This window comes from Bos indicus, chromosome 9 (genome assembly GCF_029378745.1).
Source record: "Bos indicus isolate NIAB-ARS_2022 breed Sahiwal x Tharparkar chromosome 9, NIAB-ARS_B.indTharparkar_mat_pri_1.0, whole genome shotgun sequence".
Taxonomy (NCBI): domain Eukaryota; kingdom Metazoa; phylum Chordata; class Mammalia; order Artiodactyla; family Bovidae; genus Bos; species Bos indicus.
The window spans coordinates 39,868,253-39,893,502 of record NC_091768.1 but is presented as its reverse complement, the minus strand read 5'-3'; the positions used below and the strand labels follow the sequence as shown (position 1 = coordinate 39,893,502).

Below are 25,250 nucleotides of genomic sequence, written 5' to 3'. Positions count from 1 at the left end.
CAAAAATAGTCAAAACCAGTCTACCAATATTACACCTACCTCAAAGCACTGCTTTATATATTGAATAGATGTTGACTGTTGTTGATGGCAAAGTAATATGATGGAATACTCTTCCCTCCATTGAAAAGCTCCTATTTTTAAGTAAAGGCTAAAGCCAATATTTCTCCCCTTATACTCTACCTTCTTAGCTTTATGTAAGCCACATCAATTCACTGAAAAATGAAATCAAGCCCAGAGAAACAATACTCTTTAAAATAATTCCCATCTATTGTATGAACTTCAAAGGAGTTTCAAACCATTTTTCAAATGATTAGTAATTTAGACTAAATGTAACTAGCCTAAATGTTACTAACACCTATTTTCCTAAAGTTGGATATGAGTTAAATTATTCAGTTCAACAGAGGTAGTAAAATTGTGGTGTGGGTGCTGATTAGTATCAACAGAAAAGCAGCAGAAGGCAACGTCTACATTCAAGAAGCTTACATAAAGGTGAGATGACTTTTCATTCATAGAGTAGATAAAAAGGGTAAGTACTGTAAGACTAAAAGGAAAGTTGCTACTGGTTTCTATTAGACTCAAAGAGTCTTATTGCAGCAAGAGATTGTGTCTCCATGGTTTTATCTGGAACAATGTCTGATAAACATTTGCAGAAGTGGACTATATGGAAAGTGGAACGCGAGCTGGCTTCTGAAGGAGGAACCACTGTGAACAGTAAAGAAGGCAACGAGCATTTTAGGAAAGGCCCGCGGGTCCCGGTGCTGGGAGCGGAAGCCTCTGGTACAGGGAGGGCACGATGTGTTTTCAGTCAACTATGCTTTTTCTTTCAATCAAAAGAGAGCTATATTAAAGTGCTAAGCATAAATGTCAAAGCATTACTGTTTGAAAAAATAAGGTGCTAGTAAAACAAAATAGAAAATCAATTTAATCAACTAGGTTAACTGCAACTGTCCACCAGACCTTTAATACTAATTGTTGTTTACTTTTAACCCTGACTTTCTCTCTAATCTTGGGTAGAATTATAATCCTAAATTCTTAACAATAAGGCAACTAACTGGCCTGGCTAGAATGCAGAATTCATGTTGAGTAGCAGAGCTACTTGGGAGACTAAGGAGAAGACTGGGATAAATATGATGACAGCATTGGAGAGTATAAGATGAGGATGATGAATTTGGTTTGGAATTAATGGAATATAGGTTGCCACCAAGACATCCAAATAGAGAGTTAGAGTGAGAGAACAGAATTTGAGATCCAGATCTTAAAATCATTTTCATAAAACCCAAAATTTTAAGGCCATAACTTATCAATTACCTAAAGAAGTAACTGTAGAGGAAGGCCATGTCTCGAGCCAGTGCCTAGGGTGTCTTGAAACAGAAGGTTAGTAGGAATAAGAGATAAGAATGAATAAAATGCAGAAGTCACAGCAAAAGTAATAGAAAAACAGAATTATGTGATGTCACAGAGACCAAAATAAAGACACTCACACCACCAGACTAGCTAGAAGAACAAATGACAAGGCAGTAAAAAGGAAAACGGAGACTAAACACAGGCTACTGACGTGGTAAGATAAAGACCAGAGGTAGCCTTGTAGACAGCAGTTTCAATAGAGGAACAGAATTGATGTCAGGAAAAAAAAAATAATAACATAATAACAGATTAGGGTACGTGAAACTAATATGTAAATGATTTTAGAAGTAGAGGAACAAGGGGAAAAAAATTGAACAAATGGTAAAGAAAACAAAATGGATATGAGAAAATTTATGTTAAAATTGGATTATGAGTGTTTAAAGGTGAAGAGGAGAAACTTGAGAAGGAACGAACGGAAAAACTGTAATTAGAAGGACTAAAGTATAGCAGGAAGGTATTTAGAAGCTAGAAGGGCATGGGATAGGACTGAGGAGAAACAGACTGCTTCTGAGGCTGCTTCAAAGGCAGAGCTGTGCTGACAAAAGGTGGTCAGTCAGGTCATACCAGATAGCTTTGCTATCACTAGGCAGCAATGTTTTGTGAAAGAGACCCCAGACTTGGAATTCAAGTCCTTCCTTTGAAAGGCCGAGTAAGCTGCCCCCTCTGTAAATCCAGCTTTACTTATCTGCAGTACCTACCAGAGGGTGGCTGTGTAAAACAAATGAGATGGCATACCGAAGTGTCCATTTTAGTGTCCCCCACAGGAGGACCATCCTTTACTTCCCGAGTGACCAGCAAAAACTTGGTACTCGATAAAAGTGTGAGGGTGAAACAGAAACCAGTGAGGAAGGGTAGAAAGGGGATGAGAGGGAAAGAAAGCAGACACTCGGTTCTTAACATCAACAGAATTTTTTTATGATTCAATCTCAAACTCAGAGTAGAGGTTAAAGAAAGAAAAGTTGGTTTAGAACAGCTTCTTCAGGAATTGGGCTAGTGAATTAACGGAAGAAGCAGAAGACCAGGCAGCAGGGCGTGCTTGGTTGGGGCAGGACAGAATGAATTTGCAGCAGGCAAAGCTAGCACAATTCTGGATCATTTCTAGCACAATAAATTCTAATAGCAAAGAAAGCAGCTTGATAAAATTTACTCTAAAATCTTTCTTAAAAGCACTGAACACTGAATAAATGTAAGTTCTATTATAAAAAAATTTAGAATAAAGCATTTCTCAGCTTATTTTCTCCCCAAATATGTCACAAGTATAAATGATACCAGTTTCTTTTAGAACTTTCAAGGTTGCAGAGAAATTTTTAGTACAGAAACAAGACTTCTGCCAGTGCCTTAATCTAAGACTGGCAAGTGAGAGTCTATACACATATATATTCATTTGGAAAAGATATGTTGGTACCTGGCACAAGACATGCAGCAGGGAGAGGGGAGGGCAGGGAGGTGTCTGGGAGGATCTGTGTGTATAAATCAGGGTCAGGGTGGGAAGGATGGACTCCGGGAAACAACATTTGGTAAAGCTGAGACAAAAGTAAGATTCACGGGATTATGTTTAGAGTGACTGTAATAGTAGCATTACAGTAATAGTAGCAGAAACACATGCTTGGAGTATTGGATGGGAATGAATTTTTGCTTGCCTCAGCTTAGAATTATAGAACCTTATTTTGGGAATAAATCTGAGGGATTTTATAAACTACCTACATTTCCCAACATCTTGTCTATGAATATTATGAGGAATTAATTTTAAAATTCCTTAAATAAGAGTATTAAAAAGGGAAACCATCTTTGCAGTCACTTTAGTTTCTTAATAAGGTATTTTAGAAATAATTACCTACCTATTTTGACTCTCCCCCTCTCAGGACCTTCTCCCATTACTAGGATATTTGCTGGTTTCTAGAAATAAAAATAGAGCATTCAAATTACTATATTCTTTTGACATGCTCTAAAATGGAAAAAAGTTCTTATAATATGAAAATGTCACTTTTGGATTTTCATCAAAACTATAATTGAATAGCAAGTACCCTCTACATTAAGCATTTGACATACTTGAAGTTAGCACTAACTTTCCAAAAACATCCTTGCTGTAGAAACATCTTATTTTCAAAATTGTATCATACAAATAATCACAAAGGAATTAAAGCTATCATTTCTATTTACCCCTCAGAAGTAATGACTAGTAATAATTTTTAAACCTTTACAAATTATAAGCTGTTCTATTACTGCCCACAACAAAGGGCTTTTGTGGTTGAAAATTTTTATATAAATTCCCAGCCACAATAGATAATTACCTTCATTTAAATGAGTCAAGTGGAATATTTCTTGCTAAATAGTTCTAAACTACTGTAGGAAAACATGGTCAACATTCAACAGACTCCATTAAAATTCACATACCTTATAGTTCATGCAAAAGTGAAATTCCAAGTATAATCTCAAGAAGAAAGAAAATAAAAGTCAAGGCTAATACAGAGCCATATAAAGAAAAGGGTAGGCTGAAAATGTATCCGCCATCTTTTAAGACTTTTTTAAAAGTCATTCTTATTTGTAGACATTTGAGTAACATTTTAAAGGAGAAATTAACAGGATTTTGTGACTAGTTGAAGGCAGAGAGGCTTTTGGGCAAGTAAGCGTCCTCTGTAAATTCTCTGAAGAGAAAATTTATGATTCATTTATCCAATCAATGAATATATTTTTAGTATCTTCCAGGACAGTGAACCATGCTAAGAACTAAAGGGAAAAATAAAAGCACATGAAACCAAATTCCTAACTTCCAGATGTTCACTATATAAATAGAAATATCAGAAGCTTTGTGTAATACTAGAAGCTAATGCTAATTATGAATTATAAAGAAGACTGAGGTCTTGGGTTAGAGGTTAAACTAGATTACTTTTAAGATCTCTTCCAATCTGCTGGAAGTCTCAATGAAAACAATAAGCACTAAAAATAAAAATGAACAGGGAGGAAATGATTAGTTTCCATTGTTAAGGGAAATGTTTACTAAAGGTGGGGGGCAGGGGTGATGTCCATTGTCCAGATCCTAAAAAATGAGCAGGAGATAGCACAGTAGAGCACATGAAAGGTAATGATATAAGCTTGGGAGAAAGTAAGAAGTCTGACGAGAGAAAGCAGAGGACAAATGTCGTAGGCAGCAGAATGAACCTAGACCCTGCATTGTCTTAAACGCCAGGTGAAGTAATCTGATCTTTATATTACAGGTGGCGAGATTACACGAAGTATGAGTGAAAGTCGATTAGTCATGTCCGACTCTTTGTGACCCTATGGACTATACAGCCCATGGGATTCTCCAGGCCAGAGTCCTGGAGTGGGTAGCCTTTTCCTTCTCCAGGGGATCTTCCCAACCCAGGGACTGAACCAGGGTCTCCTGCATTGCAGACGGATTCTTTACCAGCTGAGCCACCAAGGAAGCACAGGAAAGGGGGAGGTGTCAGAACTGGGTATGGGTCATAAGGGCTCCACCCAAGGACTGCTCAGCGGAAATGAAGACGGAGTTATGGAGCTGAGGATCATTTTAAAGGAGAAATTAACAGGACTTACTGACTAGTTGAAGGCAGAAGACAAAGGGTGATAAAGATTTCACCAAGGTTTTGAGGTCATGTGACTGGAAGAATGGTGTCTTTGTGATAGGAAATTTATGAGAGGTACTGATTTGGGAGGGGGAACAAGAAAGAGAAGATGACACATGGAGTTGTGTCAGAGGCCTGGTCGCACTAGTCAGGACAGTGGAAATAGGAAGATTCAGATTTGAAGTTTATTGTCACTGGAGTGTGATAATTGAAGACATGAGACATGATTAGTTAGCAGAAAGAGAAAAACAGCATAAGACAAAAACCAAACCTTCAAAATAAGTCTGACAACTATTTATCAAAGCTCCATTATGTATAAAACACTATATTGCAGACTTTCGGGAAACAAAGAAAAATAAAACATGAAGCATTATCTTCAAAGAGCTTAATAGCTAGTAGGGAAAGAGAGATAACTTTTTAGAGTACAGGGCAGATTACAGAAAGTACCAAAACAGCAAAAGAAATTGCTGGGATTAGATGATTCTTCTCAGTGAATATCAGGGTAGTCTTTAGGAAGGAAATGACTTTAGATGAATTTAAGAATGACTAAGATTTTGATAAGCATAAACAAAAGAATGACTTTCAGGCTCAGAGAACCCAAAAGTTAAGAGCACAGTCACAAAGAAAACCCACAGACATAGCATGCTGAAGAGCCTATAAGTGGTATGATGTGACTAGAGCATAGAAAGCTCAGTGAAGAAATAAATGTCACATTAGAGAAACTACAATTTATTCTATAGGCTGAGCCGAGACAAGACACTGAGATAATCAGATCAATATTTAGGAAAAAAAAAATTCTGGTAGTATTATGAAGGATGAACTGGAAAAGACAGATGGACCACGAAGTAAAGACAGAAGCCAGTCGGAAGCGGACTACAACTGGGGAAAAGTTAACTTGTGACAACAGTCATGGGGGAACATATAAGAGCATTTCAAGGTAAAAGCTCAAGATTTGGCATTGCTTTTTTTGCACCACTTTCTCTACCCTCCATAGTCATTCGTTCAACAAATACTGACTGAGCATCTAGCAGTAATTTAGATCCTAGAGATATTATACTACACAAAACCAGGCAAAATCCTTAACCTCATGAGCTTATATTCCAGTGGGGAAAAAAGGATAATAACAAATATACAGTACATCAGTATTGATCAGTTCCGTGGAAAAATAATAAGGAGAATACAAGAGATTTCTGCATCTAGTTTTATGGCTGACTTCTGTCCATGGAATTCTCCAGCAAGAATACTAGAGTGGGTTGCCATTCCCTTCTCCAGAGGATCTTCCCAACCCAGGGATCAAACCTGGGTCTCCCACATTGCAGGTAGATTCTTTACCAACTGAGCTGCCAGGGAAGCCCACTCTTAATAATGCTCTTGTCTTAAAAGCTATTTTATATAACACTACTGTAGTTGATTCTTTTAGCAGTTTGTGTGCTATATCTTTTAATAGCCTTTTACTTTCAGCTTTTTTTGAAATCAACATAAGTCCAGTACTATAAAACAATAGTTAAAGACATACGCATTAGAAAGGCAGAAACAAAACTACTGTTATTTTCAGGTCATATAATTATCTACATAGAAAGCCCAAAGTATTTACAGACAAATTATTAGCAATAGTAAAAAAGTTTAACAGGAGATATGGCTACTTGAACAGTATGAACAAGTCAACTGTACTTCTATATGTCATGAAAAAAAAGGTAGGAGATACAGTTTTTCAAAAGCAGCATTTCTATAGCAAAAACAAAACAAAAACCTGTAAGATGCCTAGGAATAAATATATCAAATGATTTATACGATTTTTATATAGAACACCTTGAAACCTTATCTTAAATGACATTAAGAAGTTCTAAATAAATTAAGAGCTCATGTTTATACATAAGAAGACTCAATATAGTAAAGACATCAATTCTCCCCATACTTATCTATATATTCAATACAATTTCCATCAAAATTCCATCAGAGTTTCCTTGCGGGACTTGAAAGCCTGATTTTAAAATGTATGTGGAAGAGCAAACAGCTAAGAATAGCCAAGAGATTCACAAGGTATTAGAAGGAGGGGATGAAGAGAAGAATCTGGCTCATGATTTATTTTAAAGCTATCGTAATTAAAACATTATGGGACTGGTACAGAGATAGATAAGACTGATCAATGGGAGAGAATGGAGAACTGAGAGAATAAGAACCTCAGATCAGTGGCGAATGGAAGAATTAATCAATAAACAGTGCTGGCATAGCAAGTTATCCAAATGGGGAAAAAGTAAGTAAAACAAATCCTCACCTCATACCATATATACAGTAATTTCAGGAGGATTAAGAAATTAAATGTGAAAAACAAAACTTTAAAACTGAAGGAAGTAAAAACCTGGAGTATATCTTTCTGACCCTAAAGTAGGGAAGAATATCTTAAACAAGATACAAAGAATAACCATAAAAGGAAGGACTGATAAACTTGGCAATTAAAGCAACTTCCAATCACCAAAGATCAGGAAAATAAAAAGACAAACAGGCAGAACTATTTGCAACATGGATCAGCCACAAAGGTTTAGTATCCAGAATAAAGAACTTCTACAAATCAAGATGAAAAACAACATAAGGGAAAAATGGACAACATGTCTGCACAGGAATTTTAAAAAAGAAGAAAACAGTTTAACCACTAAGCATATGAAAAGATGCCACACTGTATCAATAATGGGGGAAATGCAAATGAAAATCCTATTGAGACACCATTTTATTATACCTAGCAGACTGGTTAACAATTAAGAACAGTTGAGTAGGAAATAGGTCAGGGGAAATTCCAGTATACTGCTGGTGGGAGAATAAACTGGTACAACTTCTTTGGAAAACAATTTGGCATCATCTTGCAAAACTGAACAATTGCATACCCTTCAACTGAGTAATTCCCTTTTTAGATACACTAAAGAATATCCATAGTGCATTTTGTAATCCTCAAAAAAGAAAAAAAAAATCTGGACACAACCCAAATTTCTAGCTAATAGGAAAATGGAGAAATTAAATGTGATAGAGTCACACAATGAATTTTAAAAATAGCAGTGAAAATCACTGAATTACAAATAAAGGTAAAAAATGTTCAGATCTTGGAAGCACTATGTTGAAGGGAAAAAAGCACATTTCAGAAGACTATATATAGCAGGATGCCATTTTCATAAAACTTAAAACCAAGCAAAGCTAAAAAATAGCTTAAAAATGTACTGTCTAGGCATATATACAAATGTGATAAACCTATTACTTTTGAAGGGGTGTATGATAGGTTCAAAATTCAGGATGTTTTGTTACTTCTTGGGAGGAAGCGGGACAGGATAAGGGGGAAAAGATAAAACAGAAACAAGCTATTGGTAATGTTCCAGTTACTGGGTTAAGTGATAGGCTCTCGACTGTTTCACCATGTAATAAGATACATACAAATCTGTCGAATATTCTTTTTGTGTTTATCACACACTAAGATAATACAGACAAAAAGTAAAGGAATAGGGATAAGGTACTGATGACAGTGGGTTAGAAGGGTGTTATTTTTAACATTACTTAAGCATTCTTTCGGAGAAGGCAATGGCACCCCACTCCAGCACTCTTGCCTGGAAAATCCCATGGATGGAGGAGCCTGGAAGGCTGCAGTCCATGGGGTCGCTGAGGGTCGGACACGACTGAGCGACTTCACTTTCACTTTTCACTTTCATGCATTGGAGAAGGAAATGGCAACCCACTCCAGTGTTCTGGGGTGGAGAACACCAGGGATGGGGAGAATCCCAGGGATGGGAGAGCCTGGTGGGCTGCTGTCTATGGGGTCACGCAGAGTCGGACACGACTGAAGTGACTTAGCAAGCATTCTTTTAAATTACTTAGACAATACTTCCATGAGAAGGTCATATTTGGGATAAGACCTGACAGAAGTGCAGTAATAAGGGAAGAGCAGTTCAATGCCTGAAGACGGGTGAACTGCAGACACACCAGGGAGGACAGTGGGTACTGGGCAGAATAGAGTGATACGGCACTGATGATTCTAAACAGAAGGAAGCCCGAGGGAGGGCTGGGCTGCTCTTTCCAATGGTTCTGCTTTGGAACAAGTCATTTCGGTACCAGAACTGGATAGGTTCTTGACCACGTCTGGCCTGTGCTCTGAAAGTTATGAGGGCTGCAGTAAGATTACCAGTAGGCCAAGGTCATGGTTGTTTGGAGCAGTCAGGAAAAACACTGGTGAGCTGGCAGGCTGGCTAACTGGAGAAAAAGCAAAAGGGTCAATGTGGTTGGAGTCCATGTGAGAAGAGCAGCAGAGAAGGGGTAAGGCAAAGGTTAGAGGGAGCTGCCCATCACAATGTGGGGACGTGGAAAGACTAGGTTTTACATAACTAGAATAAGCATCATTTTGTTATCTGTCTTATCCATAATTTTTACAAATTGCATGATTTATTATGTGTGTGTGTAAAGAGCAATATTGCATAGGAACCTGGAATGTTAGGTCCATGAATCAAGGCAAATTGGAACTGGTCAAACAGGAGATGGCAAGAGTGATGTCGACATTTTAGGAATCAGCGAACTAAAAACTGGAATGGATGAATTTAACTCAGATGCCCATTATATCTACTACTGTGGGCAAGAATCCCTTAGAAGAAATGAAGTAGCCATCATAGTCAACAAGAGTCCAAAGCAAAGTACTTGGCTGCAGTCTCGAAAACGACAGAATGATCTCTGTTCATTTCCAAGGCAAACCATTCGATATCACAGTAATCCAAGTCTATGCCCCGACCAGTAACGCAGAAGAAGCTGAAGTTGAACAGTTCTATTAAGACCTACAAGACCTTCTAGAACACCAAAAAAAGATGTCCTAGGGGACTGGAATGCAAAAGTAGGAAGTCAAGAAACATCTGGAGTAACAGGCAAATTTGGTCTTGGAATACAGAATGAAGCAGGGCAAAGGCTAATAAGAGTTTTGCCAAGAGAACGGGTCATAGCAAACACTCTCTTCCAACAACATAAGAGAAGACTCCTCACATGGACATCACCAGATGGTCAATACCGAAATCAGACTGATTACATTCTTTGCAGCCAAAGATGGAGAAGCTCTATAGTCAGCAAAAACAAGATTTGGAGCTGACTGTGGCTCAGATCATGAACTCCTTATTGCTAAATTCAGACTTAAATAGTCAAAACTGTGGTTTTTCCAATAGTCATGTATGGATGTGAGAGTCAGACTATAAAGCAAGCTGAGTGCCAAAGAATTGATGCTTTTGAACTGTGGTGTTGGAGGACTCTTAAAGAGTCATTTGGACTGCAAGGAGATACAACCAGTCCATCCTAAAGGAAATCAGTCCTAAATATTCATTTGAAGGACTGATGCTGAAACTAACGCCAATACTTTGGCCATATGATGTGAAGAGTTGAATCATTTGAAAAGACCCTAATGCTGGGAAGGATTGAAGGTGGGAGGAGAGGGACAACAGAGGATGAGATGGTGGATGGCATCACCGACTCAATGGACATGAGTCTGAGTAAACTCCAGGAGTTGGCGATGGACAGAGAGGCCTGGCATGCTGCAGTCTATGGGGTTGTAAAGAGTCAGACATGACTGAACAACTGAACTGAATTGAAGAAAGTAGGGAAAACCACTAGACCAAGTATGACCTAAATCAAATCCCTTAAAATTATACAGTGTAAGTAAGAAATAGATTCCAGGGATTAGATCTGATAGACAGAGTGCCTGAAGAACTATGGATGGAGGTTCGTGACACTGTACAGGAGACAGGGATCAAGACCATCCCCAAGAAAAAGAAATGCAAAAAAGCAAAATGGCTGTCTGAGGAGGCCTTACAAATAGCTGTGAAAAGAAGAGAAGCAAAAAGCAAAGGAGAAAAAGAAAGATGTACCCATCTGAAATGCAGAGTTCCAAAGAACAGCAAGGAGAGATAAGAAAGCATTCCTCAGAGATCAGTACAAAGAAATAGAGGAAAACAACAGAGAGCTCTTCAAGAAAATTAGAGATACCAAGGGAACATTTCATGCAGAGATGGGCACAATAAAGGACAGAAATGGTATGGATCTAACAGAAGCAGAAGATATTAAGAAGAGGTAGCAAGAATACACAGAAGAACTATACAAAAAAGATCTTCATGACCCAGATAATCTCGATGGTGTGATCACTAACCTAGAGCCAGACATCCCAGAACGCAAAGTCAAGTGGGCCTTAGAAGCATCACTATGAACAAAGCTAGTGGAGGTGATGGAATTCCAGTTGAGCTATTCCAAATCCTGAAAGATGATGCTGTGAAAGTGCTGCACTCAACATGCCAGCAAATTTGGAAAACTCATGGCCACAGGACTGGTCAGTTTTCATTCCAATCCCAAAGAAAGGCAATGCCAAAATAAAGGCTCAAACCACCACACAATCTCACTCATCTCAAACACTAATAGAGTAATGCTCAAAATTCTCCAAGCTAGGCTTCAACAGTATGTGAACCGTGAGCTTCCAGATGTTCAAGCTGGTTTTAGAAAAGGCAGAGGAACCAGAGATCAAATTGCCAACATCCACTGGATCATAGAAAAAGCAAGAGCGTTCCAGAAAAACATCTACTTCTGCTTTATTATGCCAAAGCCTTTGACTGTGTGATCACAATAAACTGTGGATAATTCTGAAAGAGACGGGTATACCAGACCCCCTGACCCGCCTCCTGAGAAACCTGTATGCAGGTCAGGAAGCAACAGTTCGAACTGGACATGGAACAACAGACAGGTTCCAAAAAGGAAAAGGAGTATATCAAGGCTGTATATTGTCACCCTGCTTATTTAACTTCTATGCAGAGTACATCATGAGAAACGCTGGGCTGGAAGAAGTACAAGCTGGAATCAAGATTGCTGGGAGAAATATCAATAACCTCAGATATGCAGATGACACCACCCTATGGCAGAAAGTGAAGAGGAACTCAAAAGCCTCTTGATGAAAGTGAAAGCGGAGAGTGAAAAAGTTGGCTTAAAGCTCAACACTCAGAAAACGAAGATCATGGCATCTGGTCCCATCATTTCATGGGAAATAGATAGAGAAACAGTGGAAACAGTGTCACACTTTATTTTTCTGGACACCAAAATCACTGCAGATGGTGACTGCAGCCATGAAATTAGAAGACACTTACTCCTTGGAAGGAAAGTTATGACCAACCTAGATAGCATATTCAAAAGCAGAGACATTACTTTGCTAACAAAGGTCCGTCTAGTCAAGACTATGGTTTTTCCAGTGGTCATGTATGGATGTGAGAGTTGGACTGTGAAGAAAGCTGAGTGCCGAAGAATTGATGCTTTTGAACTGTGCTGCTGGAGAAGCCTTTTGAGAATCTCTTAGACTGCAAGGAAATCCAACCAGTCCATCCTAAAGGAAATCAACCCTGAACATTCATTGGAAGGACTGATGCTGAAGCTGAAACTCCAATACTTTGGCCACTCGATGCGACGAACTGACTCATTTGAAAAGACCCTGATTCTGGGAAAGATCGAAGGCAGGAGGAGAAGGGGACGACAGAGGATGTGATAGTTGGCTGGCATCACCGACTCAATGGACATGAGTATGAGTAAACTCTGGGAGTTGGTGATGGACAGGGAAGCCTGGCGTGCTGCAGTCCATGGGGTTGCAAAGAGTCAGACGCAACTGAGCGCCTGAACTGAACTGATATATGTGTGTCCTGTTCAATCTCTGATGGCAGGGTTTGGAGAGATTTTTATTTTCTACTATATTATATATTTCCATAATGTTTGACTTTATATGTTTTGGTATTGTTTGTAATTAGAGAAGCAGTATTTTTAATAAGAAAAAAAAATAATGCTGAGAGGAATAAAGGGTAGAAGAACAAGAGCCAATAAAAGAACTAGTGAAGGAGCATCCAAGGTAAGAAAACAAAGGTAGCATAGGCTTCTAGAAGCTAAGAGCTTAAAAAGGAAAAGATGGTCTTCAGGAACAGCAGAATGCAAGCTGAGAAGAGGCAACTTAGAGACAATCAGAAGGTCATTGGTGACTTAGAAAAAATAATTTCTGTGCATTTACAGAAGGTAGCTGCAGTAAATGAGACCCAAATAAGCGGGAAACAGGCAAAGGCAAATTTAGGTTTGGTGTTTTTTTTTTTTTGCCATGCTCTGTGGCATGCAGGACCTTAGTTCCCTAACCAGGGATTGAATCTGGGCCCTCAGTAGTGAAAGTGTGGAATGCCCAGTAAAGGGAGATTTAGAGTACATTTTTCAAGGCCTTAGTGAGAATGGCAATCTCTGGGATATAACAGTTTTTAAAATTGTAAAAGTATCAAGTATTTATGTACCATTTGTTACAAAGTATGTGACAAAGGAACAAAAATTGTTTCACATAAGAAATGAAAATGGCGATCCAGTGGTTAAGACTAGGCACTGCAGGGGACATGGGTTCAATTCCTCATGAGAGAACTAAGACCCCACACCACATGCCCTGCGGTGCAGTCAAAAAAAAAAAAAAGACGAAATGAAAGTAGATTATGAGCTGCTGAATGGGAGAAAACCAGGAAGCCAGTCTTGATCACTGTTAGCTAACTCTGGTTAGTTCTGTAGTTGTGCTATACGGAAACAGGGAATACGAACAGGAGCAGCACAGTGGAATGAGGATAAGGAGAGAGAGACAAGGATCTAGCGAGTTCTGAAGTCAGTAGAGAATGATTTTGACACGTCTGTTGGAAGCCCAGGGAAGCTGTGAGTGTGGGATCTCCATGTAGATAGAGCCTGAGATGAGGGCAGAAGTGGTGACATGGTTTGGGAGAGCAGTGACTGTCAGCTCTTTTGTACAGGCTGAGAAAGAAACCCAGAGTTTGGGCAGTATCCACAGAGAAGGGTTCCTGTAGTCAAGTTAAAATCTGGAATCGCAGAGGGAATCATTTTGAAATGCACACCTCTTAACTGGGATTAACTATCCCCTTCAGAATAGGTAAATAATTGTTAAGGTCATAAGATATTTGATGTTTGAAAATAACAACAAAATAATGTGATCACCCATGAAAATGCATTTAACCTAGGGAACTATCTTCAATATCCTGTCATAAATCATAATGGAACAGAAAACAAAAATAAGATGCTTTTAACTTTTCAAAGCATTTTCACATCAATTTCCCTGGTTTTTTTTTTTTAGGAGAATTACTCAAGAAATACAGGGCTGGGGGCACGTCTCGGAACAACTCCATCTAACCCTCAAGATTCCACACTCAGGTGTGTTTACAGATATTATGCTGAATTTTCAAAAGACTAACTTTGACAGTGATTAATTAACTGAAGGTATATGCTATTAAAAAAAAAACAAAGGAAACTGCAGCTCATGCACACACCCCCACACATAAACCTGAAAGAATGGAAAGAGGATACCAAAACGGTCCTGACCTAGTTACATTCCAATTAACACAGACGATGCTGTACTAAAACCCCTCTTCTTACTGTGAACACAAAATGCCAGCTGTGAAAGAAAGTGATACTGCTGGGTTTGCACACTTTAGTTACCATAGAAACAGTAAAAATGGCAGGAGTTGGAAACCTCGTATTTAACTTATCAGCAATAAAATTGGATAGACAAATCAAGGCTGCAGGGTTCATTTTAGTTAAATTGTATTTAAGAGGCAAAAGTCAGGGAAATAATGAGATAAACCATATGATTACTCAGAAATTTTTCTTGAAATATCTGCATTTTACAAGAATTTAGTTAATTGTTGAATGTACATTCATGATGTTTTACGTGTATCTTAGGTTTTTTCCTTTTATAGAATCAATTGTTTTTCACAGGGTTAAGTTTATTTCAGTTAATTGGCACATCATGAATAGAACAGCCTAACAATATACAATTTATCCTATTAATTTGCTTTACATTCCCTACCCCAGGACATTTGGAACAAAAATAAGAAACCCACAAGATGACTCTCATCAGTACCAATAAAGAAGACAGAAAAACACAAACACAATTGTCTACAATCCTGAATGACAGGAAAAACCAATCAGATATCAATCAGACTAGTTTCTGAACAATGAACAGTGCTAGCCTAATATTAGTGGCTACAACTATTCTTTTCTTTAAATACAGAAGTGGCGCGACTCTCGTCACATCTGATACAGAAGTACGTTCCCAGGAGAAAATCCTCAGTTTATGTTCCTTTGTTTACACTGTTCTCCATTGTTCACCTTGAACAAACAAGATTCTGTGTTGCAACAAACAGGGCAAAAAAATGCTTTTTTTCTGAAATACAACACTCAATTGCTAGTAGCATCAGTCTTATCATACATTTACCCTTTAAAATAACTTGATAGTAATTGTTTTAAAAATATAGAGTATCTGATTATTGTGACTGCAACCTCCTAAAAAGCAGGGAAGATATTTCTGTCACCACTTTATGTATCTGTTGATTTGCTGGATGAATGAACAAATAAATGAATGAGTGAAAACTGCCAATGGTCAGTAATCATGGTCCTTTGATAGGCAAGTTCTACATTTTAAAGGAAACTGTAAGAAACTAGAATTAACACTTACCCTGAAATATGCCAAGCTCACTTCTGAACACACTTTTTAAGTCCTAATTTTACTTTATTCCAGGGTTTCAATAATCACTCATGGCCAATGATTCCAAAATCTATTCCTCTGAGTCCCTATATATCTAGAGATATGTCAGCTGTATGCTGGTCATCTCCACAACCATCTCAGATTCAACATGTTCAAACTGAATTTTCCCTACCTCTCTGATGGTATCCCCTTCTCAGTCACTCAGTCAACAAAAACAGAAGTCTGAGCACCTGTCCTTTATTCCTCAAATCTTATCAGTCCTCAGGTTTGATTATCTTACCTCCTAAAGATTTATCTACTATCTCCTCCTCTCTGGGCTTCCCTGGTGGCTCAGTGGTAAAGAATCCACCTGCAACGCAGGAGATGTAGGTTAGATCCCTGGGTCAGGAAGATCCCCTTGGGAAGCAAATGACAACCTGCTCCAGTATTCTTGTCTGGAAAATCCCATGGACAGAGGAACCTGGTAGGCTACAGTCCGTGGGGTTGCAAAGAGCTGGACAGGACTGAGCACACACACATGATCTATTATTAGCATCCCCAATCTGCCTGCAATACAGGAGACCTAGATTCGATCCCTGGGTTGGGAAGATCCCTTAGAGAAGGAAATGGCAACCCACTCCAGTATTCTTGCCTGGGAAATCCCATGGTCAGAGTGGCCTTCAGTCCATGGGGTAGCAAAGAGTCAGACACGAGTTAATGACTAAACCACCACATCTGTCCTTCATGCACTTACTTCTCTTCTCTATCGGTGGTAAAGAACCTGCCTGCTAAAACAGGAGACACAGGTTCAATCCCTGATCTGGGAAGACTCCACATGCCCCAGAGCAACTAAGCCTGTGCACCATAACCACTGGGGCTGTGCTCTAGAGCCCAGGAACCACAACTACTGAAGCCCCAGCATCTAGAACCTGGGTGTGCATGCGTGCGTGCTGAGTTGCTTCAGTTGTGTCGTCTGACTCTTTGTGACTCCATGAACTGTAGCCCGCCATGCTCCTCTGTCCATGGGATTCTCCAGGCAAGAATACTGGAGTGGGTTGCCATGCCCTCCTCCAGGGGATCTTCCTGACCCCTTCCTGGCAGGTGGGCTCTTGACCACTAACGCTACCTATGTAGCCCCCTAGGGCCCATGCTCCACAACAAAAGACGCCACTGCGATGAGAAGCCTGCAGATGGCAACTAGAAAGTAGTTTCTCTCCCCCAAGTTAGAGAAAAGCCCGTGCAGCAATGAAAACCCAGCACAGCCTAAAAAAAAAAAATTTTTAAGTCTACTGTAATCTGGTGCCCACTTCTCCTTCCTCCTCTTTCACTACTTCTTGTTTTGCACCAGTAATATTAAAGTGCTCCCAGTTTCTTACCCCTGGAGAAGGAAATGGCAACCCACCCCAGTCTTCTTACCTGGAAAATCCCATGGATGGAGAAGCTTGGCGGGCCCCAGTCCATGGGGTCACAAAGAGTCAGACACGACTGAGTGACTAACAGTTTCTTACCCCATGCCCTTATTCATGCTGTCCCCTCTGCCTGGAATGCTCTCCCCACCCACGGCCCCCCAGTTCATTCTTATAAATTTCTCCTCATCGTTTCAGATTCAGCTCAGTGTGAGTCCTCCAGGAGAGCCCCTGGTTATGTATTCTTTTGTGCTCTCAGCATCTTGTACATAGCTGATCCCTGAATATACCTTATAATTTCTTTTTTAAAAGAAATTTCCTTTATGACTATCCATTTATGTGTATCTCCCCCTACCCCCATGCATTCATTAGGAAAGGGACTGTATTTCATCTGTGCCTGTAGTCTCAGTGCCCAGCCTACTGTCTGGAACACCTTAGAAGGATGAAATGTGTTTATAAAGCAAATACTCTAAATCTAAAAACCGGTACTTCTCCCACAGAAATCCAGGAAAATGGCATTAGGTTCCATAATTCTGTAAGTGTCATACTTTCAGTGTATTGTGGGTTAAATAGGCCTTTGTATTCAAGAGAACCTAACCACAATTTAAAGTGCCACTTCTAAGCAAAAATTCCTTCCCAGTTAGAAACTATGTATTTATAACAAGATGCAGGCGGTCTTAAAATGGGAGCAGTCTATAATATTAAATGCTATGATTAATTTCATTTTACTTTAAAATGGTCTAGAGGTAACGGGCATCCTTGTTAATTAAACCTTGGTATTCATGGTAAACAGCTGCCAACCCAGCACTGCAAGACAGTGAACAATGCACTTCTTTGTCTTTGCCTTTTAGGAGTGGTCACAGGCCTGAACAGCAGAGATAAGGTTTTCTTTTCTCTAACAAGAACCAATAAAAAGCAGCCTTTATAAAAAGCTTAATGCAAGACAAACACATGTATCCAGAAGGCTATTTACCTAAGTAACTTCAAGGTCACCAACAGTGTATAATCAAGATATATTCCACATTGACAGCAAGGCCAGGAAATAAAGCCACAAAGACATTCAGATGCTATCCTATTTATTAACTACTACAATCCATCTGCAGAGAAGCAACACTGGTAGAAAGTAGTTTTCTTTTTACATTTGTGACATTCATATTCAAATCAAAGAATTCAGTCTTATTACCTTGAGAAATTAAGAATGTCAGAGGTAGAAATTAAGAAGCTGAGCCCTCTCAGTTTACTCATGAAGAAATGCAAAGAAAACAAACAAACAAACAACACCTCCAACCTCAACTAAGTTCACGGTCCACACAGTGGCAGACCCAGGATTAGAACCCAAGTCTCTCAGTGGTGCGCTCTAGGCCAAGCTTATGAGAACAAAAGCACACGTGGCAAATGAACAATACTTAATTGGCTTGCAGCGCTCACCAAGAAAAGACTTCTACTCTGATGGTACTTAGGTAAAAATATAATCACACAAAATAACCATCATAAGTAATCTCCTAGTGAAATGAACCATCAGTCCTTAAATGTAAGATCCCCTCTTGATGAAGATACTGCCATTCCCAACAAGGGATCGGAATCATCCTGTATGTGTGTGTGTGTCAGTCACTCAGTTGTGTCCGACTCTTTCGAAACTCATGGACTATAACCCGCCAGGCTTCTCAGACCAGGGAATTCTCCAGGTAAGAGTACTGGAGTGGGTTGCCATTCCCTTCTCCAGGGGATCTTCCCAACTCAAGAATCAAAGCCAGGTCTTCTGCACTGCAGGTGGATTCTTTACCATCTGAGCCCCCAGGGAAGCCCTGAATCATCCTACAGTGCTGCTCAAATAGAATGTCAGTGGTGGGCAGGGGCTTTTGCACATGCCACACAACCACTCAACTCCTACCTCATCCTTTCCAGCTCAGCTCAAACACCAGTTTCAAAGAAGACTTTCTGACCTCCTGGATTAGGTCAGTTCACACCTTAAATCCTCTCAAAGCACTTTGATCTTTTCCTTTATTGAACTTACCACAGGTTTTTTTCAAATTATCATATATTTAGTCATGTGACTGTTTAATGTCTATTTCCCTCCTAGTCTAAAATCAGGTTTAGGAACCTTTCTTGTTCATTTTGCACACCACTGTATTCCCCACATCTACAACACAAGGACCAAAACAAATACTTGTGAGAGTTGCATGGTAGGTAGCAAGAATGAATAAATTAATGATCCTTGTTCTTCGCTCTTCCTCACAGATCAGAAGGTGAAGATGCCCTTTGCATGGGGCAGTTCTGACAGCAGCTGTTGAACCCTTGCTCTGGATGAAACACCCCAAATGAGCCGTGATATTGCCTGCGGTGGGCAGAATGGTGGCCTGCCCTCACCCCCAAAGATGTCCACGTCTTAATTCCAGAAGCCTGTAACTATGTTATATCACATGGCAAAAGGGAATTAAGGTAGCAAATAGAATAAGGTTGCTCAGGTGAGCCCAATGGAATCACAATAATCCTTAAATGTGGAAAGCAGGGAAGAATCAGCATCAGAGTGAAGCAATGAAAAGGACTCGACCAGCCATTGCTGGTTTCAAAGCTAAAAGGCAGTAAACCAAGATCAAAGAATGCAGGTGATCTCAAGAAGACAGGAAAGGCAAGAAAGCAGATTCTTCCCTAGGGTCTCCACAAAGAAACAAAGCCTTGCCAACACCTTGATTATTAGTTCAGTGAGACCCATTTTGGATTTCTTAACTCTAAGAAACTTTGTGTGTCTTAAGCCACTAAATTTGTGGCAATTTGTTACAGCAGTAATAGGAAACTAATGCACTGAGTTTAATTTTATTTGGAAGCATAGTCTCAGTTGCCTCTCAAGAGTCTAGTCTTGACCAAAGTCAAGATCTGAAGGCTTGGAAGTGACCTACCTAATGAGAGCATCTGTATCTGTTCAATCCATAATATCAGGTGCAAATAGCTCTTAATAATGTTTATTGTGCTGTATTAAACTAAAACCTTTAGTTTACTTTGGTCTTTGAGAGCTACCCTGAATTTGCCACCGACTTAAAAGGTAAATGTCATTTGCTAACCCCTGTTGTTCCCACCCACTATTGGGTCTTTAAATCTTTCACAGCTAAATGATCAGGCCCTTCTTTGGTATCTGCATGCGTGTGTGCTAAGTCACTTCAGTTGTGTCCAATCCCTTGCAACTCTGTGGATTGCAGCCTGTCAGGTTCCTCTGTCCAGGGGATTCTCCAGGCAAGAATACTGGAGTGGGTTGCCATGCACTCCTCCAGGGGATCGTCTGGACCCAGGGATTGAACCTACATCTCTTACAATCCAGCCAGAGAAAGCAATGGCACCCCACTCCAGTACTCTTGCCTGGAAAATCCCATGGACAGAGGAACCTGGTAGGCTGCAGTCCATGGGTTGCTAAGAGTTGGATACGACTGAGTGATTTCACTTTTACTTTTCACTTTCATGCACTGGAGAAGGAAATGGCAACCCACTCCAGTGTTCTTGCCTGGAGAATCCCAGGGACAGGGGAGCCTGGTGGGCTGCCATCTCTGGGGTCGCACAGAGTCGGACACGACTGCAGTGACTTAGCATAGCATACAATCCAGCAGTTCCATTCCTAGGTATTTTTTCAGAAAAAAACAAAAACAGTAATTCAGAAAGATATCAGCACCCCTATGTTCAGTGCAGCATTATTTATAATAGCCAAGATATAGAAGCAACCTAAGTGTCCACTGATACACGGATAAAGAAGATGTGGTGTACACATGCACAAACCATGGAATATTACTCAAGTCACAAAAAAGAATAAAATCTTGCATTTCCAACAATATCAGTGAACCTGGAAGGTATTATGCTAAGTGAAGTAAATCAAAGACAAATACAAAATGATTTCATTTATATATGGAATATGAAAAGCAAAACAAATGAACAAACATAACAAAACAGAAACAAACTCCGAGACACAGAGAACAAATGGGTGGCTTCCAGAGGGGGGGGTGGGAGGGGATGAGTGAAATAGGTGAGGGAGATTAAGAGGCACAAACTTCCAGTCACAAAACAAATAAGTCATGGGAATGAAAGTAAATCATGGGGAATACAGTCAACATTTTATAATAACTTTGTATGGTGACTTCGGTCTTTGAAAACTGCCCTAAATTTGCTATTGACTTATTGTGATCATTTTGTGATGTATAGAAATATCAAATCATTATGTTGTGTACCTAGAACCAATGGAGTGTTGCAAGCCAATTATACTTCAATAAAAAAATAATAAAAAAAAGAATGCCCGTGGCAGTATATATATTTGTCCTAATTCATCAATTTGTAATTAAAATGGGTGCATTTTATTGTATACAAATTCTACTTCAATAAAATTAATAAAACAGTATGCCTGAATTAATTCTTCAGTTTTAAACATAGGACTCAAAGTACTGCGGCTCCTTCTGTATGCCCTGGTTCCTCACCAGTTTCTGCCATGGCCGTCACTGTGGAAGATATCTTGACTATATACCCTTTTAGGGACTATGAAGTTAACTTGGCAAATAACCTTCTATATTATGTGTTTGTGAGTGTAGGCAATAAAACTATACTGAACTCAGCCATCATCAAAAGAATCTTGACCCTGAGCTGAAGCTCAAGAGGTCTTACAGGCCACTGAGAGTCAAACCATGTCCCCTTTGAAGCTGACCTTCTAAGAAGTGTGATTCTTAGTATGTATCACCTGCCTGTGCAACAGATGGTAGAGCATTACGCTCTCACTCAAACCGACAGATGTACGGGACTCTGCTGGAAACTCCAGTGACTAGGCTATGGGTGTGGATGATGGAAAAACTGACATGCCAAAATGAATTGCAGCCCCACATCTAGAAAGCACTTCAATAATCTCTTCTTACATTTGTGAAATATGTGTGGCAGGATCCAGAGTATTGTAAGAAACATTCCCTTACCTATCTTCACAAGGGCTGTACAGAGGGAGCAGTACAGGAGTCACCGCACACAGATGGCGTCACCACAGTCAAAGGCCTTCAGACTGCCGTCAGGAGCAGCTGAGCCACTGACCGTGGAGGACTAGCTCTAAGGAATCAAAGGTCACCCACAAAAGCCCTAGTGTGAATCTTCAGTGTGACAAGATCTGTGACTATCCAGAATCACCTAAAATTACAGGTTAGAATAAACAGGCCACATTTAACTTTTTTCATTGTTAGCTCTGCATTCTGAAAGAAATTAGGGTGATTAAATCATATTAAAATAAATACTACTTTCTGTCACAATTCTTAATAAATCAAATGAAAAATAATAGTCATTTGATTAACATGGAATTGTTTGAATGAAAAGTTATGTGAAACACTAACTTTGATCTCATTTAAGCAAGTTTCTTGTATTCTTAAATACAAGACTTGGCAAAAAATATTAGCAATATTTAAATATAAACCAGATGAAACATGGCCTACCTTTTTTTTTAAATACCAAGAAGCATGTTTCACATATTTATAGTAGGGCTCTACTCTGTAAACCAGAAGGGACTAGGAAGAGCATCAGGCTAAAGGAATTCCAGAGAAGAAAGCAGTTAAAAGCAAGGGCAATACTGGATTGCTGATGATATTCAGAAGAATGTACGGAAGAAGCTTCTTCAGAAAATCAGGAATTCAGGAACTCTAGAGCTAACACTACAGACTCAACAGCCATGTAAAGCACCTATCACTGCCATTTCACAAATGAATAAACTAAGGCTTGAGGAGCAAGATTAACCATCTTAGAAATAATTTTTTTTTTAAATCTAGGATCTCAAAGCTCCCATACCATAAGACCAAAGCTAAAACTCTAAAACATTATCAAAATGCCTACAAAATGCTGAAATGATGGCTACAGTAAGATTTTAAGGGTTTCTTTGGAGTATAAACATTTCCCTTATCGGGCCCTGTTTAGCATAGGCAAAATTAAAGACTTTGATGCATCTCCTTGTCACACAAGATACAAGGAGAAGCTGTGAGGCACAGAGAGATTTTCTAGACAGTTCTCCAACAACCAAGCATTTAATACTTTAATCAAACTTTCACAAAGAAGAACAGCACAGCACTTTTTTTCCAGTTGAGTAGAAAACAGAAAGACATCTTTGATTTCATATATAGCACTTTCCTGTAATGATGTTCCTAAAGAGTCTTCAAATGCTCTTTTTGGCTAAAGGACTATATTTCACGCTGTCCTTTTACTGCTTGTCAGCTAGTTGGTAGAACTCAACAGCATGAACAACCTTGGAAAACAATGTTTTTGTCATCATTTAAGTTTTTCCTTGCATTTTTGCTATTGCTTTACATAAATGAGTGAAAAACAAACATAATAATAGGTACTAATATTAGTGATAAGAATATGCCTCAGACTGCATAACAAAGAAAGAACCTCTCAGTATGTTCAAAGTGAAAACTCCTGGATCTCAGTTGCACACACCCTCTAGGTTTACGTGGATTAAACTTGTGATCTAATAGCAGGGTGGGGAAAGAGTGATGGGAGAGGCGAGGAGGGCAAAAGTAAGGAATATATACCAAATTCTGCAAGTAAATCACTGAAGAATGGAAGAGGGAAGGAATAATTGGTACTTTATAATGTTTCACTACTCTTTAGAACTAGAACTATCCTGAAATTCTAACTACGCAAGTAGCTTTTATACATGGAAGAGGCTGTATATGAAAGGAGGGGACTTTTTGCATTTTCTTTACTGTATTTTAACTAAATAAAAAGGACAATAACAGGATCCAAACATCATTTAAAAGCCTCTCAGAGCTACGGTAGGCAGCTTCAGACATAGTTTCCAATCATCCCCACCCCCGGTACACACACTCTTATGTAGCTGTTCCTGTTGAATATGGCTGTGCCTGTGTCCTCAGCTGCCAAGTCATGTCCAGCTCTTTTGCAACCCCATAGACTGTAGCCCGTCAGGCTCCTCTGTCCATGGGATTTCCCAGGTAAGAATACCAGAGTAGGTAGTCATTTCCTCCTCCAAGGAATCTTTCCAACCTAGGGATTGAACCTGTGTCTCCTGCATTGGCAGGTGGGTTCTCTACTACCAAGCCACCAGGGAGGACAAACATGGGCTATGCCTAGTGACTTGTAATGAACAGAATACAGCAAAAATAATGAGCTGTCACTTTCACGATTAACTTAAGAAAACTGTGACTCTAATAGAATAAATGTCTTCAGGGCTATACCCGAGCCTACTGGTAGTTCAAGATGATAAAGAAGCTGCCTACAATGCAGGAGACCCAGGTTTCATCCCTGGGTCAGGAAGATCCCCTGGAGAAGGGAATGGCGACCCACTCCAGTATTCTTCCCTGGAGAATTTAACTGACAGAGGAGCCTGGTGGGCTTCAGTCCACGGGGTCAAAAAGAGTTGGACACAACTGAGTGAGTAATACTTTCACTTTCTAGGTCTGAAACGGAAGTAACTTTATACCAATCCAAAACTGTTCCATAGATGGTTAGTTAATAATAAAACTCGAAAGATTACAGGATGTAAAATTATTTTCTCCAACTGGATCTCACAAAAACTTGCACGTACCATGTTTGCATACCATATACTAGCTATTTGTGCCTGTGAACTTCAAATGACCCACTACTAGCCCACTATTGTGAAGAATAATTACCATATAAAACTCAAGTTAGAATTTTGCAATGGAACTGCCATATTTTTTAAAAGACAGAGCTAGGGTTAGAACCCTAGAGCATTCATTCAAATCCTTCATTTAATAAAGACCTAGCATTTATCATCTGCTAAGCACAGAGATATGAAGGGAAAAAAAAAAGTTTAACTTATAGTTCAGTTTATGCCGCTGATCCAGTAGCAAGATTCTGTAACAAAGGAGCCATAAATCCACTTAACAATACTACCATTTAGCCCACATTTCTCTACCTTTGCTAAAGAATAATGTGCAATTGCCAGATGCTTTGCTAAAATTCAAGTAACTTATGAGTACAAACATTACGCCAACACTAGGAATACAAAAATTAGTGAGATCTGATTCTTGCTCTCAAGAAGTTCATAATTTTGATAAAAAGATAAACTATATCCTGGCATTCTTCCAGGCTACCAGAATAATAATGTCATAAAAATGAGTCATCCTATAGTTCATCTTCTTACTCTTGGCAATATCCTGTTGTAAAATTAAAATACATCTTTCCTCCCTTGGTGTTTACAACTTCCATATATTTATAGACTTATGTCTCTATTTTACTGTCTCTTTGCTAAGTTGAATACATTTAGCTCCTTTTCTCTTAAAACAATTTCTCAATGTAAGTAACACTTTTGATGACTTTATTTAAATTCTCTATTTCTGTATTACATTCTAGGAC

The 25,250-nt window shown here is 39.2% G+C and overlaps 1 protein-coding gene across 6 annotated transcripts in view; it reads right to left on the bottom strand.

Annotated features, from left to right (window-relative positions):
* Window positions 1-25,250, bottom strand: part of CDK19 (cyclin dependent kinase 19) — a 169,849-nt gene that overhangs the window by 21,935 nt on the left and 122,664 nt on the right. For all 6 annotated transcript variants that reach the window (XM_019967215.2, XM_019967213.2, XM_019967214.2 and 3 more), the window contains one exon: window positions 3,243-3,300. In XM_019967215.2, coding sequence (XP_019822774.1) covers window positions 3,243-3,300 — 58 coding nt within the window. The remainder of the gene's footprint in view (window positions 1-3,242; window positions 3,301-25,250) is intronic.